Raw genomic sequence first — 18,749 nt, 5'->3', positions numbered from 1 at the left:
CAAAGTACTTTTGCTTTTGCTAGTCTGATTGAATCCTTATGGATGCTGTGTGGCAGGTGGCATTGTCAGCCCCTTTCAAGTTCAGGAAACAGGCTCGAGAAGCTGTGACTCAATGTGCCCAGGCTAGAGGTAGAACCCAGACTCCATTCCAGGTTTTTTCCCGCTCCTGAGCCTGAGCTGCACTGCCCCCCGCAACACAGCACATCTGGTTGGGCGTGAGGCTGTGAGAGGAAAAGGCCCAGGCCTCTGGCTCGAGGGGTCAGCAGGTGGGTGGGCGTACAAGAGCCTGGGGGCCGGCCCGGCCTGGAAAAGGTCTCTTGGTGAGGCCCCTCGGGAGGCTCTTAATCCTGCCCCGTCTTCAGCGGGCACCTGGGAGGGCGTGGGCCCGGCACCTCAGGCTCGCCCCTCTCTCCCCAGCGAGGGCAGCGTCATCGCCTACTACTGGTCGGAGTTCAGCATCCCCCAGTACCTGGTGCAGGAGGCCGATCAGGCCATGGCGCAGGAGCACGTGGTCACGCTGCCGCCCCGAGCCCGCGCCGTGAGCTCCTTCGTGCTGACCTCAGTGGTGGCCTTCCGTGAGTGCAGGGGCGCCGGGGCGGGCATTTGTCTGGTCTGGGACATCCCAGGGCCAGTGCCCAGGACAGGAGACTGCCAGCTGGCCGGCACCTCCCTTTAGGGCAGTAAGGAAGCAGGAATAAGGAAATAGACACACCAGTAAACGCTTTATTCTCCCTCTTGCTCTTCAGCCACTGACCCCAGAACAGTACAGAACACCCAGGACAGTAAGTATCCGCCCTCCTCCCAAAGGAGGAGCGGGGGGATGTGGCCGGATGCCCCTTCAGTCGAGGGGTCCCCCAGAGTCACACGGTGGTGGTGGCCAGCACATGCCTCTGCCTCTCCCGGGCCATGAGAAGGCCCCTTCCCAATCTCTCCCGGGTCCAGAGCAGCCTGGGACACCTCAGAGGGGCCAGGCCTGGCTGCCTGTCCACCTCAGGCGGGGGTCCTGGTTGCTCGCCTCGTGGCCCTGCCCAGCTCTGCCCCATATCCTCTTGCCCCACACAGACAGCTGCAGCTTTGCCCTGCACGCCCGTGGCAGCGAGCCGACCCGCTTCACCACGCCCGGCTTTCCCGACAGCCCTTACCCGTCTCACGCCCGCTGCCAGTGGACCCTGCGGGGGGACGCTGACTCCACACTGAGCCTCACCTTCCGCAGCTTCGACGTCGCGACCTGTGACGAACGTGGCAGTGACCTTGTCACTGTGTATGACACCCTGAGCCCCGTGGAACCCCGGGCCCTGGTGCAGTGAGTGTCCCGGGCGAGTGGAGGTGGGCAGCGGGAGCCTGGCGGCTGCCCGTGGCAGGCTGGGCCTCCGGAATGACTGCAGTGGAGGCTGGAGGTTCAGGCCGCTGCTGACTTGCAGGCAGCAGAGAGCAGGCGTGGCGTGGTCCTCGGCCTGAACTGCAGGGGGGCATCTCAGAGGTGACTGTCAGCCTTGGCAGGGATGCCGGAGGCCCACGGGTCCCTAGATCCTGGGTACTCCTTCACCTGTCTTTTACCTGCTGGAGTGGAGGTGCCACCTGCTGTTGTATCTCTCTTTCCTTCCTTCCTTCCTTTCTTTTTTTCTCTCTTTCTCTCTTTCTTTCCACGAGACTTGTGGGATCTTAGTTCCCCGACCAGGGATTGAACCCAGGCCATGGCAGTGGATGTGCCGAGTCCTAACCCCTGGACCGCCAGGGAATTCCTCCACCTGCTGTTGTAAATGAAGGTCTCGTTGTTACTCAGCGATAGTGAGGTCAACAGTTGTAAAGATAGTTTGTTACAGTTCCCGAGAGGAGGGGCCACCCAGGGCCATATGGGGAAGCACCAGGGTCATCAGGAGGCGGAGGGGGCTGGAGGAAAACGTGGGCCAGAGCCTTTGCTGTAGATTCTCCAGGAAAGGCAAGGCAAGGCAAGGCAGCGCAGGGTAGCACCTTCGGACCGGCTGGTTTGAATAACTCCAGCGGGCTCTGGGCCCTAGGGCTGTCTCCAGTCGTCTGGTACCTGGGTGATCAGGGCAGGTGGAGAGTGGCCTGGAGCAGGGGACCTCCACAGAGAAGGTGTTGGGGTGTGGGCTCTGGATTAGTTAGTCTGCATGTGAAAGTCTCACCCTAGTCTTTACTGTCTCCAGGGATTGGCTAGCCCTGGGGGGTGGGGCTACCTTTCCAGGTCAGCAAGCCCCAGGTATCAAAGCATCGGGGTTATAGTAAATAAAAAGGCATAGATAGCAGGTACACACTACTATATATAAAATAGATAAACAAGGAGCTCCTGTAGAGCACAGAGAACTATATTCGATATCTTGTAATAACCTACAGTGGAAAAAATCTGAAAGAGAATATATCTACATATAACTGAATCACTTTGCTGTACACCTGAAACATTGTAAATTAACTGTACTTCAATTAAGAAAAGGCATACTGCACCTGCTGAGGGTGCCGAGGTGAATCGGAGGCTGCCGGTGGGGGTGGCCTGCCTTCACTCGGCTTCCCCTGCTGCTCCCGACTCAGTGGACCAGAGCCTCTCACTGCTGCCTGTGGAAATGAGCTGGGCAGACGTTTCACAACTAATAAGGGGCTAAACTTCAGGCCCAAACCAGGAGGGAGCCATCTGTTGCCACAGCTTCACAGCCAGGACTTCGGTCTAAACACCCTTTTCATGCAGGCTTGCTTTCTCTTTCTGTAACTGATTGTACAACAAACGAATACCTGGTCCTGGGCGGCAGAGTGGAGAACAGACAAGCACGAAGAGGACAGACGCCACTCATAGTCTTACTATCTGGAAATAATCACTGTTAAATGTGTGTTGCACATTCTTATAGAATTTTTTGCTATGTGTAGGTTTGCGTATTTATTTAAAAAAAGGATTATATGGCACACTTGGTTTTGTTATGTGCTTTGTAAAGATGACGTATGTTATGATGATCTTCCCAGGTGAGTAGTGTGTCTCTGTCACCGGTAATGGCTGCAGGCTGTGGCGTTGGTTAGCGCACATGACATGCTCTTTGGCCCTGAGGCCTCTGGCGCCTGAGTGCTGAGTCTGAATTTCAGGCCTGCCACATTTTTTTCTTTTTTCTTTCTTCTTTTTCTTTTTTTTTTTGGCTACACCACACAGCATGTGGGATCTTAGTTCCCCAACCAGGGATTGAACCCATGCCCCCTGCATTGGAAGCACAGAGTCTTAACCACTGGACCACCAGGGAAGTCCCCTGACACTTCCCTGGTGGTCCAGTGAAGTGGACCACCATTTTTTTTTTGAGGGGGGGAGATTTCTTTTCTCCATTTCTTTCTTTATTGACTCATTTAGATTAAAAAAAATTTTAACTTTATTTTAATTTTATTTTTAAATTTTATATTGGAGTATAGTTGATTTACAATGTTGTGTTTCAGGTGTACAGCAAAGTAATTCAGTCATACATATACTTATATCTATTCTTTTTCAGATTATTCTCCCATATAGGTTATTTCAGAGTATTGAGTAGAGTTCTTTGTGCTATACAGTAGGTCCTTGTTGATCATCTATTTCATACAGAGTAGTGTGTATATGTCAATCCCAACCTCTTAATATATCCCTCCCCCCACTTCCCCCTTTGGTAGCCATAAGTTTGTTTTCTGTGTATGTGAGTCTGTTTCTGTTTTGTAAATAAGTTCATTTGTATCATTTTTTTTTTAGATTCCACATATAGGTGATATCGTATGATATTTGTCTTTCTCTGTCTTTCTTCACTTAGTATGATAATCTCTAGGTCGATCCATGTTGCTGCAAATGGCATTATTTCATTCCTTTTTATGGCTGAGTAATATCCCATTGTTTATATGTACCACATCTTCTTTATCCATTTATCTGTTGATGGACATTTAGGTTGCTTCCATGTCCTGGCTATTGTAATAGTGCTACTATGAACATTGGGGTGCATATATCTCTTTGAATTATGGTGTTCTCCGGATATATGCCCAGGAGTGGGATTGCTGGATCATATGGCAGCTCTATTTTTAGTTTTCTAAGGAACCTCCATACTGTTCTCCATAGTGGCTGTATCAATTTACATTCCCACCAACAGTGCAAGAGGGTTCCCTTTTCTCCACACCCTCTCCAGCATTTCTTATTTGTAGACTTTTTGAGGATGGCCATTCTGACTGGTGTGAGGTGATACCTCACTGTAGTTTTGATTTGCATTTCTCTAATGATTATCGATGTTGAGCATCCTTTCATATGCTTTTTGGCCATCTGTGTCTTCTTTGGAGAAATGTCTATTTAGATCTTCTGCCCATTTTTTGATTGGGTTGTTTGGTTTTTTTGATATTGAGCTGCATGAGCTATTTGTATTTATATATTTTGGAGATTAATCCCTTGTTGGCCGCTTCGTTGGCAAATATTTTCTCCCATTCTATGGGTTGTCTTTTCATCTAGTCCGGCCACTTATTAACTGTGCAATCTTGGGTAAGTTACTTCACCTGTTTTGCCTCTGTTTCCTTATCTGTAAAATGGGGATAATAGTATTTAATGGTTGTTGTGACGAATACCTGAGTCAATGGATGCAGAAGCACTAAGGACGGTGCCTGGCGTGTACCTAGTAAGTGCTGGTAGTTGATGCAGTTATACTGCTGTCGTTGCTATTATTTGGTCCATAGTGTGTTTAACGAGTCCTCTGTTGTTAGGCACTCAGTGTTCCTGAGTTCTTGCTGTTATAAACATGGACAGTCTTTTGAGGAGGTCCTTACTCGGGCGGCTGGTTGCCCGTGTGGGGAGGGCGTTGGGACCCCACCCTCAGCCCCTCTGCTGGGCTCTGTGCTCTCGTAACGCCCCCCCTTCTGCCCCGCAGGCTGTGTGGCACATACCCTCCCTCCTACAACCTGACCTTCCTCTCCTCCCAGAACGTCCTGCTCGTCACGCTGGTGACCAGCACCGAGCGCCGACACCCTGGCTTCGAGGCCACGGTCTTCCAGCTGCCTCGGATGAGCAGTAAGGGGCAGCCCAGGAGGGGACAAGGCTCAGGACCACATTTGACGCTCAGGCTCTCCTGGTCATGGAGTGTCTGGTGCCCAGGCAGGAGCTTGAGGGAGGCCGGCCAGCTCCTCAGGGCTCTCGGCCCACCTGGGTCCTTGGTCCTTACGCCCGCCCCGCTCCCCTTCCTTTCAGGCTGTGGAGGCTACTTGCATGCAGCCCAGGGCACATTTAGCAGCCCCTACTATCCAGGCCACTACCCGCCCAACATCAACTGCACCTGGATCATCGAGGTAGGCGCTGTGATGGGGGGCGCGGAGGCGGCTAGAGAAGGGGCGGGACAAGGGACAGGGAGGGGGAGGAATGCTCCAGGGCGGCAGGAGAGAGCACGGTGAGTGCCTCCGGCCTCCCCTGAGGTGCAGGTATGGAGGCCGCGGGCGGGGCAGGTTCGGGCAGCATCCAGCAGACCCGGGCTCACACCTGCCTCCTGGCCGGCGCCTGACATGACGGAGGGACCTGGGCCCGGGACTTCCCTCTCGGGCTGTGGCTCGCTCTGGGCAACGTGAGAGCAGGGGCGCCGGCCTCTTAGAGGAGCTGTTGGGACGAGGCCGAAGGCTGAGTGACACTCAGAGGACGCGCTTGCTGGATGGCAGGAGACAGGCGTCTTGCCGACGGGGCCCCTCACGCCGTCCAGTCGGTGATGGGGGAGGACTTTCCAGCCTTCTTTAGTTACGTCATAGTGTGTCTCGCTGTTTGCAAGTCTGGAAGGTCTTCCCAGCATGGAGCCCGGGTCCTTGCTGCCCCTGTGGGCCGGAGGGAAGAGCCCGGCAGCCGTGCTCCTGCCGTGGTCCTGGCCCCGTGGCCGCCACGGGCCACCCTGGACTTGGGAAGGAGCGAAGCCGCACAGAGGGTCAGCAGCGTCTCTCTCCCCAGGTGCCCGACAACCAAAACGTGAAGGTGCACTTCAAAGCCTTCTTCTTGCTGGAGCCCAACGTCCCCCTGGGCTCCTGCTCCAAGGACTACGTGGAGATCAACGGGGAGAGGTGGGTGTTGGGGGAGGGGGAGGAGGAGGGGGGCCGCCCCAGCCCCGGGGCGGGTCCTCTTCCTCCCGCTGAGCCCCCTGCCGCCCCCAGGTACTGTGGAGAGAGGCCCCAGTTTGTCGTGAGCAGCGGCAGCAGCAAGATCACCGTCCACTTCCACTCGGACCAGTCCTACACGGACACCGGGTTCCTGGCCGAGTACCTGTCCTACGACGCCAGTGACCGTGAGTGACACGCTCGGGAGGCGGGGCCTGGCTGGAGGGCGGGTCCGCGACGCGCTCTGTTCTGTGTCTTACTAGCACTGTGCTCTCCTGACTCCAGGCCACCGGAGCCGGTAGGATGCATTATCAGTTGCTATAGTAGCTTTCTGCAGAACAAAAAAAGGCTACCTTAGATGCACTTGTGAAAAAAGGCCGACAGTGAACGCCGGCACACACCATGTCCTTTGGTCCCTGGGTGCGGCATCTCAGGCCGAGGACCCCCGGGTTCCTTTGGTCTATTGTCCCTTTGGTTCTGCATCACTTTGAGAATCTGTGCTTGTCTCTGTGTCTTTGAGCACCTGTAGGATTAACAGCATGCTTTTGAGACACATTAGAACATACTGGGGCATGAATCATCACACTAACTACTCCTAGCTTTGAAAATTCTGCGATCTCTAAGGAAGAGGTCTGGCAGTTTCCGTGACCTTTAATTTCACTGTCTGCTGTGAATACCAGTTCTTCCACGTCCATGGTGATTTTTTTGTTTCAACCCTGCATCATAGAATAACCTTTTGGAAGTCACTTTTACTGCACACAAACGTCCAAATTTAAGTTCAAATTCAACTACACGACTCACCGCCAGGAGTGTAATTAGATGAACAAACCGCTTTGACAAGTGACTAAGCTACCTGGGCAGGGAAAGTGACAACGGCCTCCTCTCCATTTTGTCATCTGCCTGATGACATCAGTTGTCAGACACATTCCAATTTCAGAAACATTGGAATGTGGAAAATATCTTAGAATTAAGGAAAGCTGGTGATGCCGTGTGACACTAGGGTGGGACACGCACATCAGCCGTCTGCAGAGCCGCTGCCGCTCCGACTTGCCGACGGGGAGCCTGGCGCTCGGCGACGTGGCTGACCAAGGACACGGGGCAGTAGAACTGCATGCGCACCCGCCAGCCTCTCTCCACTCTGCCCGGGGCTTCCCGGGGTTCGGTCATGGGGGGCGGGAGGGACCTCGACTGGCCCTCCCCCGCTAGCTGTAGGAAGCCCCTTGTCACAGCTCAGCGGGCCTGGAGACCCCCAGCTGCAGCCTCGCTCCTCTGTGCTGGGGGCGGGGCTGGGGGTCATGGACTTGAGGCCTGCCCTGTCTCCCCGCAGCGTGCCCGGGCAGGTTCATGTGTAACACAGGGCGGTGTATCCAGGAGGAGCTGCGCTGTGACGGCTGGGCTGACTGCACCGACCACAGCGACGAGCTCCACTGCCGTGAGTCGGGGCTGCCAGACCCGGGCATCCTCTGCCCTTGCTGTGCCCGGCTTCTGCCACCGACCCTGTGGCGGGACGGCCCGAGGTGGCGGGGGAGGTTGTTCCCGGCCCGGGGCGGACGACAGGCCGCCTTTCCTCGGGCTCCTGGGGGCCCCCTTTGGAGCAGGCGGTGCTGAGTCAGTGTCCACAGCCAGGCGGGACGTGGTCCCCAGGAGCGCGGTGCCCCAGCTCCCGGGAAGAGCGGGTGCTGAGTGAGCCTCGCCCCTCCAGAATGCAACGCCACCTACCAGTTCACGTGCACGGACAAGCTCTGCAAGCCCCTCTTCTGGGTCTGTGACTCCGTGAAGGACTGCGAGGACGGCAGTGACGAGCAGGGCTGCAGTGAGTGGGGTGGGGGTGGCGGCTGGGCTCCCCGCGGCCTCTGCTGACCCGCCAGCCCCTGCTGAGTCCTCGCGCTTCCCCAGGCTGCCCGCCTGAGACCTTCAGGTGTAACAACGGGAAGTGCCTCCCGCAGAGCCAGCGGTGTGACCGGAAGGACAACTGCGGGGACGGGTCCGATGAGGCCACGTGCGACCAGGGTGAGGCCAGGCCCCGCCCCCTTCCCTTGGGCGCTTGCCTGCCACACTCACGTGCAGCGGGTCCAGAGTTCAACACACACAGACCGCCCTGCACACTGAGTGTGAGAGAAAGGGTGTCGGCTGGGCACGGGTGTGGACGAGGGGGCAGGCCCGAGGGGGGCGGGAGGGGGATGGGCCATCAGCCTGGGCGCGGGAGGGAGATTGATTTCCCCCCCCCCGACCCCGCGTCCGCCTCCGTGAGCAGTGAGCACCGTCACCTGCACCAAACACACCTACCGCTGCCTCGACGGGCTCTGCGTGAGCAAGGGCAACCCCGAGTGTGACGGGAAGAAGGACTGTGTCGATGGCTCGGATGAGAAGGACTGTGGTGAGCAGGGCTGCCCCATACAGTTGTGCAGGTTGTTCACTGTGCAAGGCGCGTACGGAGGTGGGCATTATGTCAGCGCTTCACTCACCCAGCTCTGCCCTGGTGAGAGGGTGTGTCTGCCTGGAGGAAAGGATAACTTTGCTGATTGGCACCCAGGCACTGCCTCACAGGCGGTTCTGGTCCTGGAGGCACGGCCCAGGGCAGCTAGTACGTCAGGGCCTCTGTGGCCCGGCTGGTGTCCTGGCCGCGGTGCTGGGCTGACCCCTGCTCTGTAGACCTGGCCACAGGGGCAAGGCCTGGCTTGCCTGTGCTGCCTGGAGGGGAGAGAGCACAGCTCCTGGAGCCCTCGGCAGGGATTTGTCCCCACCCCGCCCATACTTCAATTTGCAGCCTCTTGTGTATTTCAGAAGCGCTGGCCATAGGTTACATGTGAGCAGAGCTGCAGCTGTTCTGTGACTTCACGTCACCCATTGCTCTTCCCTCTGAGAGCTGTGTCCTCCAGCATGCAACAAGAAAATCTGGGCAAAGGACACCCAAATTAAATCTAAGCAAACCAGCAGATGTCTGAAGGCCCCTGTGCAGGAGCGGGGAGGTGGGGAGTGAGGGTTTTGAATTTGGGGGCAGGGAGAGGGGCCAGGTGGCTGCCCCGGCTGCTGCTCTGGTGGCGGGGCTGGTGCCCCGCTGTGACTCCCGTCTCTGCCCCTCCCAGACTGTGGGCTGAGGTCATTCACCAGGCAGTCTCGGGTTGTCGGGGGTGAGAACGCGGACGAAGGGGAATGGCCCTGGCAGGTGAGCCTCCACGCCCTGGGCCAGGGCCACGTGTGTGGGGCTTCCCTCATCTCCCCCAGCTGGATGGTGTCCGCCGCCCACTGCTTCGTCGACCAAAGAGGATTCAGGTGCGTCACGGGCCCGAGCGGGGAGGCCTCGCGCCAGCCCTAAGTGGGGCGCCCCTCCATGTTCCCTGGGGTGGAAAAGCCCTGTGTCTGTGAGTCGTGCCCAGGTGAGGCAGGGCCGGGGCCGGAGGGGTGGCAGACCCCCCGGATGGAGCTTAATAACAAGGAATAAAAATGAGTGTTCATGGGGAGCCCCTCTTGTCCAGTGGGATCTCAGCGCCTCTCCTAACAGCCCAGGCAGACGGGTCTGAACACGTCCCCGTGTTACAGAAACGGAGGATCAGAGAGGTAAGGACATTTGCCTGAGGTGGTACAGCTTTGAAGAGCCGGTGCGGTCAGCCTCTGCATGCTGGAGACCCCTCGGGACCCTCTCGTTCACCGCCCGGCCCTGGCTTGCCAGGCCACCGTGGGCGAGTTACTCACCTTCCTAGGCCTCAGGCTCCTGGGTGCTGATGGTGACGCTGTGATGTTTACGCTGAGAGGTGTGAGAAGGGAGCGCGGGGACGCACCTGAAGCGCTGAGCCCGTGCCTGGCGCACAGTAGGTGCTCAGCCCGTCGTAGCCTCAGGTCCGCGGCAGACCCGAGCCCGGTGCAGGGAGGGGCACCAAGCATACCACTGGGCCATGCCGGCCTCTCAGGGCGGGTGGACAGGGCCAGGCTTAGCAGGAGCATGTGGCCCAGCGCCAGGGCTCTTTGTGACTTAGGTCCAGCCCGCCCAGGCTCTCTGGCCATTGGCTGTGGGAGGGGGACTGGGGGGACAGCTTGCTCCTGGAGACGCGGGCACAGGGGTCCCCCTCACCCAGGGCCTTCCTGCCGGGCGCCTGCCCTCCTGCCGCGGGCAGCTGCGTGGGAAGGGGACCCAGGGTGCCACGGTCGCCCCTTGGCCAAGAGAGAGCGGGACCACCGTGGACTTCCGGGACAGACAGGACCCATAGCGTGCCGTAGGCCTAAGGCCAGACACCGGGGCCGGTCAGACAGGTGCACGTGCTGGGGGCGATGTACCAGCAGAGGCCTGGGGGGAGTGGGGTCAGTGGTGGACCCCGGGCGCTGCTGGGCTGGTGAAGTGCAGCCTGGTCCAGCCTGCCCCTCTCTTCTCACTCTCACACTCCACTCCACTCTGGGCAGAAGCAATCTGCTTTCTTCTTGGGGTGATGGGAGCTTACTTCAGAATTTTTAGAATCAACTTATCATTTTGGAACGTGGACATGTTGCAAAGATAGGACGCAATTTCCCCGTACCCTCGCCCAATTTCCCTTGATGTTATCATGCTGCTTTTGTCAGCATGGAGAAACTCACGGTCCCTTACTAGGAACTTGCCTCCGGGCTGCCTCGAGGCTCCCCTTGGGCTCCCCCCCAGGCTCCCTGGCACCAGTTTCACACCAGCATCCTTTCTGCTGCAGGAGTTCGTCCAGGTGCCCCCTTTGTGTCTGTTGTCCTGTCTCCCCAGTCTCCTCTGGGACGATTTCTCAGTCTTTGTGTGTTTTTTGGTGACCTGGACAGTCTGGAGGCCAGGGGCCCTGTACAGTGCCCCCATCTGGATGCATCTGAGGTTGTTCTCGTGATTAGACTGGGGTCATGAGTGTTTGGAAGAAAGTCACGTTGTATCAGCAGGTAAATGATGTCAACGTGGCCTATCTCTGGTGATGCTCATCTCGGTCATCTGGTTAAGACGGTGATACCAGCTCTCTCCACTCGGAAGTGTTTCCGCCTTGTGTAATCTATTCTTTGAAAATGAGTCAGTGTGGAATTGCTTTGTAAGGAAGCTTTGTCCCTTCTCTCCCATGTTTTTTTTTTTTGCGGTATGCGGGCCTCCCACTGCTGGGGCCCCTCCCGCTGCGGAGACGCGCAGGCCCAGTGGCCATGACTCACGGGCCCAGCCGCTCCACGGCACGTGGGATCCTCCCGGACCGGGGCACGAACCCGCGTCCCCTGCATCGGCAGGCGGACGTTCAACCACTGCGCCATCAGGGAAGCCCTCCCGTGTATTTATTTAATCATCTATTTACGTTTGTAGGGACTCGTGCATATATTTATATTTCGGGTTGTAATCCAATACCGTGTTGTTTACTGTCTCTAGATTGTTCCAGAGCCGACCACTGACAGCTCTCCAGGCTGGTGCCCGGCTCCCTAGGACATGCCCCCATTCTTTTGTTTTTCTGAGCCGCCTCCTTGCTTTTGGACACCACCTGGTGCTCTAGGCTCATCCTGCATTTTCCTGGTCCAGCCCCAGAACTCGGCATTCCCCGAGAAGAAACCAAGATGTGGGTGCTTTGCACCCACACCGCCGCCACCGTCCCCGTTCCTAGCCCGTCTCCAGGCTGAGCTGGGATGTGCGTGGGCTCTTTCTGAAGCACCTGCCCCTGGGCCCTGCCCTGCGTCTTCCTCTTGCCCTTGCTTCACGTTTTCATTTCTCATTTCCTTCTGCTTCCTCTTCTCCTGCTCAGCAGTCTTACTTCTGCCCATTAATGCCCTCAACAGCCACTGCTACCATTGGCACCGGGAGAGAAAGCTGAATTAGACTTGGTCCCTGCACTTCCAGACGTCCCAGGGTAGGGGGACAAGTTGCGATACACACATGCACGTAGTAGGGGCTGTGCCAGAGCTGGGGGGAGGCTGCCGAGGGCCCAGCGTGTGGGTTAGAGCTCCCCTGAGTGCTGGGGAGGGTGGCTGCTAGGAGTGCCTTTATGGGCAGGGTGTCTGGTCTGCTCTTGAAATGGGAGGGTGTTTGTCACTGGACCAGGTGACTCAGACCTTCCAGACAAAGGGAGGGTTGTGAGCAGGGACAGGCAGGGATGAAGTATGCCAGGCCCTGGAGTGCAGGTACTTTGGACACATTACTGAGTCAGCAAGCGATCCCAGGGTGTTACCGAGAGGTGGCATCTCGTGGTCAAGAGCATGGGCTGCTGGGTTCAGATGGTGGCCCAAGGCCACCTTGACTGGCTGTCTGGGGGATCAGATGACGTAACACATCGGCCCCCAGAAGAGTGCTTGGCGTGGTCGGCTGTGTCGACCTCTGCCTTTTGCCTTAGGTCTTGACGGAATGGCCGGGGTTTATCTGCAGGTGTTTCTTGCCGCCATCTAACCCATCGCTGCTGAGTTGCCTCTTAACGCTTGAGCCTTCACCATTCTTTCTGTGTTTGCTGTCCAGCTGATGTGCTTGTGACGATGCAGCACAGGGATGTCACCAGTCAGCTCGACACGACCAGCTTTGGGGCTTTTTTCCTCCAAAAGGTCCTTCATGACCTTGTGGAGTTTTCACACTGTGTCTTTTCTTTTCCTGCTTCTTTTTCTCTTCTTTGTCGTCTGGGAGTTCCAGGCCCTCTCTGGTGACTGACAGTGGGGTCTTCTCCTCAGATTCCTTCTGCTTTTGGACACGGTACCCATCGGCCGGCTCGAGCACACGGATCACTCCTAGGCTGTGCTTCCCTAGACGTCCACGTACCCCTTCTGAGCCATTTCCGAGTTAGGCGCAGCCATCGTGGCACATCTTCCCCAAGGACGGCAGGCAGCGTCTCCCAAGAACAGGGAAACCCATGTAACCACCATACGATTATCGCATCTGGAAACGATCGCACTGACGTAGCACTGTTAGCTGGCATAGGGTCCGCATTTCAGATTCCTCCAGTTCTCCCAGTATTTATAGGTTTTTAAAAAATGTAGGGTCCAGTCAAGGGATATGCTTTGTTTTAGTCATTAGTTTTGACTCGTCTCTTTAAAATGTAGAACAGTCTCTCCCAGCCTTTTAATTTTTGTTCTTTAATGGCAGTACGTTTTTGAAAAGTCCAGGATGTTATTTTGCAGAATGTCTGGGTGTTCTTGGTTGTTGTTTCATGATTAGAGTTAGGTTAAATTTTTTTTTTCTGGTCAGGAAACACTGCATAGGTGATGTGTCCTCAGGAAGTACATAATACCCCATCAGTGGGGATGATTTGGAGACAAGTCTAATTACTTGGTTAGGGTGGTGTGTACCAGTACTTATAAAGGTATTTCCCCATTGGTTATGAATCTTGGGTGATGCTTTGAATCAGTGTGTAAATCTTTTTTCTTTTTAATATTTAGTTATGTATTTATTTGGCTGCACCAGGTCTTAGTTGCGGCGTGCGGGATCTTCCTTGCCGCGTGCAGGATCTTCAGTAGCGGCATGTGGGATCTTTTCTTTTAGTTGCCGCATACGGGATCTAGTTCCCTGACCAGGGATCGAACCCGGGCCCCCTGCATTGGGAGCGCAGAGTCTTAACCACTGGACCAGGAGGGAAGTCCCAGTGTGGATATCTTGTTACCCAGTGGTTTTTAGCATCTGTTGATAATTCTTGTGTGTATCGGTTATTGCTGTGGTAGGTGTGCAATATGACTTACTGTGTCATTTCTTCTGTATTTATTAGCTGGTGTTTTTCTGGAAAGCATAGCTTTCCTTCTCTTCTTATAAATTATTTTGAGATTATTTTTTAGCTTCAGGATAGATTCTCCTCCGCTCCTTATATTGTTTATCATGTATAGCGATCTAACCCCATAGTTTACTTTGGTGTCCAGATGATCCAGATCTTGACTAGTGAAAGCCTTGTCCTACTGGCACCGTCCTTGTGCAAGCTCTCACTCACTTCTGGTAAAACAAAATATTCCTGGTTCACTCTATGTGCTACTTGCTCCAGACCTGAAATCAACCATTTCTCCAAGGAGCCTCGGTTCCTTTCCGTGGGGAAGGATAGTTAGAAGCCAAGTGCTGGCTGCTGTTGGGGATGCCATTGCTCTGAGGCCATCTTTCTGAACAGCCGCGAGCTTTTCCTGCTCTGATAGGAAGCAGCATGGGGTTCTTCTCTCCTCCGCCTGTGCCTGTTGGTGTCTCCCTTTTCCCACGTGGGAAACTGGGTCCCAGCAACACCAGGGTCTTGTCTTTTTACTGGTTCAGTCATCCAATACACAGTAGTCAGAATTGCTGCACCATATCCCGCTACTGACGACAAACCTGGTGAAGTTCCATCTACTTTTCAGCTCCTCTGGTACTTAAAGTATGTACCGCTGTGTCAGAGAAGTATTTGGATGGATGTGTTCCTTCCATGGAAGGGTAGATGAATAAGGGAGATCTTTTTGGTAATGAGATAAGCGAGGGCAGCTGAGCATCGTCCTGGGGTGGGCGTGGGCTCGGGCCGAGGGCGCCGGCTCAGGCTTCCCTCTCCGCCCGTCCTCCGGCCCCCGGCAGGTACTCTGACCACAGCATGTGGACCGCCTTCCTGGGCCTGCACGACCAGAGCAAGCGCAGCGCCCCCGGGGTGCAGGAGCGCCGGCTGCAGCGCGTCATCTCCCATCCCTTCTTCAACGACTTCACCTTTGACTACGACATCGCGCTGCTGCAGCTGGAGCAGCCAGCCGAGTACAGCGCCACCGTGCGGCCCATCTGCCTGCCGGATGCCGCGCACGCCTTCCCCACCGGCAGGGCCATGTGGGTCACCGGCTGGGGCCACACGCAGGAGGGAGGTGAGCGGGGGTGGGGGTGAAGCCGGGGTGAGGGGCTGACAGCTCTGCCCGCAGCCCAGCCGCTGTGGGATGGGGGGCCTCGTGGTCGTCCTTCTGTCCCTCCCTTTCTCACACGCCTTCCCAGGGTGGGTGTCGGATTCCTCACCCGACAGATGGTCAGCGCGGCCTGATCGCACTGCCCCGCTGCACAGCATCCCATCCTGGAGACGTGCCCTCAGGTTTTAGCCACGTGTGGGCCGCGGGCATCCGCGCTATTTCGGGGGCTCCGCTGGTCGCGCCCCCCCGCTGACCGCCGGCCGCCCCTCCCGCCCTGTCCCTCCCTTCCGCTGCCTCCCAGGCACGGGGGCGCTGGTCCTGCAGAAGGGCGAGATCCGCGTCATCAACCAGACCACGTGCGAGCGCCTGCTGCCGCAGCAGATCACCGCGCGCATGCTGTGCGTGGGCTACCTCAGCGGCGGCGTGGACGCCTGCCAGGTGCGCCGGCGGGGCGGCCGGCGGGGCTGGGGGCGGCGCGGGGCGGCGGGGCTCGGTGCTAAGGCCTGGTCTCCCCGCAGGGCGATTCCGGGGGCCCGCTGTCCAGCCCGGAGGCCGATGGGCGGATGTTCCAGGCCGGCGTGGTGAGCTGGGGCGACGGCTGTGCGCAGAGGGACAAGCCAGGCGTGTACACGAGGCTCTCCGTGTTTCGGGACTGGATTAAACAGCAGACCGGGGTGTAGAGGCGAGGTGCCACCCCAGGTGCGCACGTACGGGCTGAGGACGGGACTGCTGCCCGGACCCCCGGAACCCAGACTGGGACCTGATCCCCGAGCCTCTGGAGATGGCGACTCGCCCGCAGGCCTCTCAGCCACCCCCACACCCCCAGCTTCCCAAGCGCGGTCGGGGAGGGGAGGAGAGGACGCCTGGCAGTGCCGGGCCGGAGGTTTGAAGACACATCCTCTCGGCCCTGGCGCCACGCTGGGCCGGAGGCTCTTTTCCTTGGATACAGGGAAGGCCGGCTTCGTCTGCCTCGGATACAGGACCAGCCCTCGTTTGGACTTTGGGGCCCCTTGGGCAGGGCTGGTGGGGCACCACGGGCTCCCAGGGTCGTCCGCTTCAGGAAATCCAGGCCTGAGGGACCTGGAAGTCAGCCGGGTCCAAGGTTCGAATGTTTTGCCAGCTCCCAGGGTGGGGTTCAGTGTGTATATTTGTGTGTATGAGTAAAACACTTTATTTCTTTTTAGGTAATTTTTCTTTCTTACTGGAGTTGATGGGCTCTCCTAGCCGCAGCAGCAAGGAACTGGGTTTAAATTCCCCTCAGCACAGAGCCTGGAGTCAGGCTGAGAGTCGGGACCACCGTCACCACCCTGTGACGGTCCCCCAGGCCAGCACGGGGCTGTGTTTCCTCCCTTACCTGAAGCCCCCCAGACAGGGCCTGGTGCCGGGACAGGAGGGGTGGGACGGGGTGCTGCTCCCCAGGATGGGGGAGGAGCTTTGTCCTGGCGGTTTCTGTCAGGTGGGGAGAAGGTCACACGAATGTGTGTGTGTGTGTGTACACCTGTGCGCCTGCGCTTGCACACTCGGACGCGAGAGTGTGCGTGAACTCACGGCTGTCTAGCGTGGGCTGAGTGGGTGGGTCCTGATGATGCCTCGCTTGAGGCTTCTCCCCTGTCTAGTGCTGCCCTTCCTCCTCTGATGTTTACTTAGTAAATTACAATATGCTCTCTCTTCTTGCTTGGGATGAGTCGGACAGAGACGAGGATCTGGGGAGGGCTTAGGGAGTTCTTGAGAAGATGTTTGAGGGCCTTCCATATGCCAAGGCTCTGTACGAGCTGGGGCTGGGGGATAGCAGCAGACCCAGGAAGAGAAATCAGATGGCCGTGTGAGGGAGGGTGGGTGGTCTTCGTTCATTGCTGTATCGCCAGCTCAGGCCTGGCTCCTAGAAGATGCTAACACATATTTGTTGACTGAATGGTCTTCGCTCTCTATGTGTTTTAGAAACCAAAGGGAACAATCTGGGCAGACTTCCTGGAGGAGGTGAGCTGCCTCTTTCATTTTAGCCTGAGTGCCTTACCCTCTGGAAGGAGGGAGAAGTTTTGTCTTGACAGCTGTGCAAGCATCCACAATGGGTTTTCCTTCCAGGGAAGGGAGAGGGTATCATTTTTGCCGAGGTGTGGGGAGTAGGAGAATGAAGGTGCTGTCAGAAGACCCTGTGCAGATGGCACCGAGTGTAAATAGCTGGTGTGTAGGGAGAGGCTTCACTTGTGGTCTGGTTCCCAAGGGGGAGAGCCCCTCAGGCAGCCAGGCCTGGCCTGTGCCTACCCACAGCACCTCTCTCCTATCAGCACCTGACATGGTCCAGAAGACCCCCTCCCCAGGTCAGAAACGCAGGCGGGGTCATGAGACGACTTCACTGTCCCCTAAAGACACAGGGGCTCCCTCTCCACAGCCCTCTGTCCCAGTTTATGGTGGTTTCTCACTCACTGTTACCCTCCTGGGGCCCTTTGGGGTCACCCCGCTGTCTCAGGGGTCTCGCTGGCGTGTCCAGGGTGGGACTGGGCAGGTCATCCAGGACAGCGTTCCCACAGCATGGCCCTGGGGCCAGGAGCATCCGCACCACCTGGGGCGTTGCAGAGACTCAATTGTCACGCTTCACCCAGACCTCCCGCATCAGGGACTCTGGGAGGTGGGGCGCAGCCATCTGCTTTAACAAGCCTTCCGGGTGATTCTGACGAACCACAGGGCTAAGAGCATCAGCATCACCGAGTGCCCACCAGGTGCCCAGCACTGCGCTTTGCGAGCGTGTCCTGCGGTCCTGGCAGGGTCCTGGAAGCCACAAACATTTGACGCCTGGAAACCAAACAAATCACCAGTGCCTTTCAAAAGACTGTGGCGCCAAATCCAGCGTTACTTCTGACCACAGATAAGAATTGGCTAAGACTCCTTTAGCTAGTGGGAAGTCAGTCTCATCTTCGAGCTGTAATGAAGACAGAGGCCCCAGCACAGTCAGGGCTGACGATGGGAGTGACAGCCGGCCCGGGTCCTCTCCTCTCTGCCGAGGGCAGCGGCGCCAGCACCAGCCCTGAGCCACCGCCTCAGCCTTCCCGCACCCGGGTGAAGGCCCGGGGAGAGACTAGTGACCAAAACTGTTTCGCACACATTTGCATGTCCAGTTCAAGAACTCCAGCTCCAAGTGTGTGAGCAAGTTCAGTTCCACCCGTGCAGCCTGCTGTGGCCGCAGCCAGGCCCACGACGGTGCAGTGCCGTTCGTGTGACCGCACCCAGGCAACCAGGCAGCGCTGCCCCAGGCAGGCGCATGGGCCTGCGCACAAGGCGCTGCCTCAGCTTCATGCTCTCTCTGTTGCCTTCGGTTGAGTCCCCACAAAAGCGCAACAAACCACTTTGAGGCCTTTTCCTGACTGACTAGCCTGTTTTAGTTGCTAGGATCTTGAAACGAGCCATCTCTCTGGTCCCCCAAACTACCTTGCGTCTCACTTGTTTTAGCCACCAATCACAAGCATTAAAATAGAACTTCAGTCAATGTTTCGTCCTATTTCGTGGACAGGAATCTGATCCAGACCTGGATCCTGCAAGAGGAACAGTCTGCAGGGACCCAGGGCCGGGGTGGGGGCGGGGGGGTGGGAACCAGAAGGGCGTAGGGAAGCTGTTCAGCCACCAGGGGGCACTGCAGGGCTTCCCAGGCCGCCAGCCTCCCGGCTGCGTAGGGTGGGGAGGTGGGTTGGGACAGACCCCAGGCCCAGGCGTTCTCGGAAAGCTGTCTCCTGCAGCTTCCAGTCCCTTCGTGCCCCGTCTCAGGTGGGCAGCAGGAGGCCCCGCACCCACCCGTCCCTGCGGCCGGGACCTGCTGGCCCTCAGGCTCTGGGACCCGGAGGATGAACATGCCCAGGGCGGGGTCAAAAGAGCTTTAGGGATTGAGGACAAGTGACCTGTGGCAGGAGGTGGGTGTTATCTCT

General features: G+C 57.2%; 1 protein-coding gene across 9 annotated transcripts in view; it reads left to right on the top strand.

Moving 5' to 3' along the window:
• Positions 1–16,023, top strand: part of ST14 (ST14 transmembrane serine protease matriptase) — a 32,139-nt gene extending 16,116 nt beyond the window's left edge. For 3 of the 9 annotated variants that reach the window (XM_081239195.1, XM_081239197.1, XM_081239198.1), the window contains 15 exons: positions 418–575; positions 747–782; positions 1,063–1,303; positions 4,860–4,999; positions 5,177–5,274; positions 5,915–6,024; positions 6,115–6,245; positions 7,385–7,489; positions 7,760–7,870; positions 7,954–8,067; positions 8,312–8,434; positions 9,144–9,330; positions 14,525–14,799; positions 15,137–15,273; positions 15,354–16,023. In XM_081239195.1, coding sequence (XP_081095321.1) covers positions 418–575; positions 747–782; positions 1,063–1,303; positions 4,860–4,999; positions 5,177–5,274; positions 5,915–6,024; positions 6,115–6,245; positions 7,385–7,489; positions 7,760–7,870; positions 7,954–8,067; positions 8,312–8,434; positions 9,144–9,330; positions 14,525–14,799; positions 15,137–15,273; positions 15,354–15,515 — 2,128 coding nt within the window. In that variant the 3' untranslated portion in view covers positions 15,516–16,023. Of the gene's footprint in view, positions 1–417; positions 576–746; positions 783–1,062; positions 1,304–4,859; positions 5,000–5,176; positions 5,275–5,914; positions 6,025–6,114; positions 6,246–7,384; positions 7,490–7,759; positions 7,871–7,953; positions 8,068–8,311; positions 8,435–9,143; positions 9,331–9,533; positions 9,616–9,758; positions 9,932–10,130; positions 10,160–11,805; positions 14,498–14,524; positions 14,800–15,136; positions 15,274–15,353 lie in introns of those variants that run through there. The other 6 variants (XR_014016274.1, XM_081239196.1, XM_081239201.1 and 3 more) reach the window with 6 other exon arrangements.
• The last annotated feature ends 2,726 nt before the right edge of the window (positions 16,024–18,749 follow it).

The sequence above is a fragment of the Mesoplodon bidens genome (assembly GCF_964165515.1).
Source record: "Mesoplodon bidens genome assembly, chromosome: 7".
NCBI classification, from domain to species: Eukaryota; Metazoa; Chordata; class Mammalia; order Artiodactyla; family Ziphiidae; genus Mesoplodon; species Mesoplodon bidens.
The sequence above is the reverse complement of the archived record's forward strand: the minus strand, read 5'-3'. Positions and strand labels throughout refer to the sequence as shown.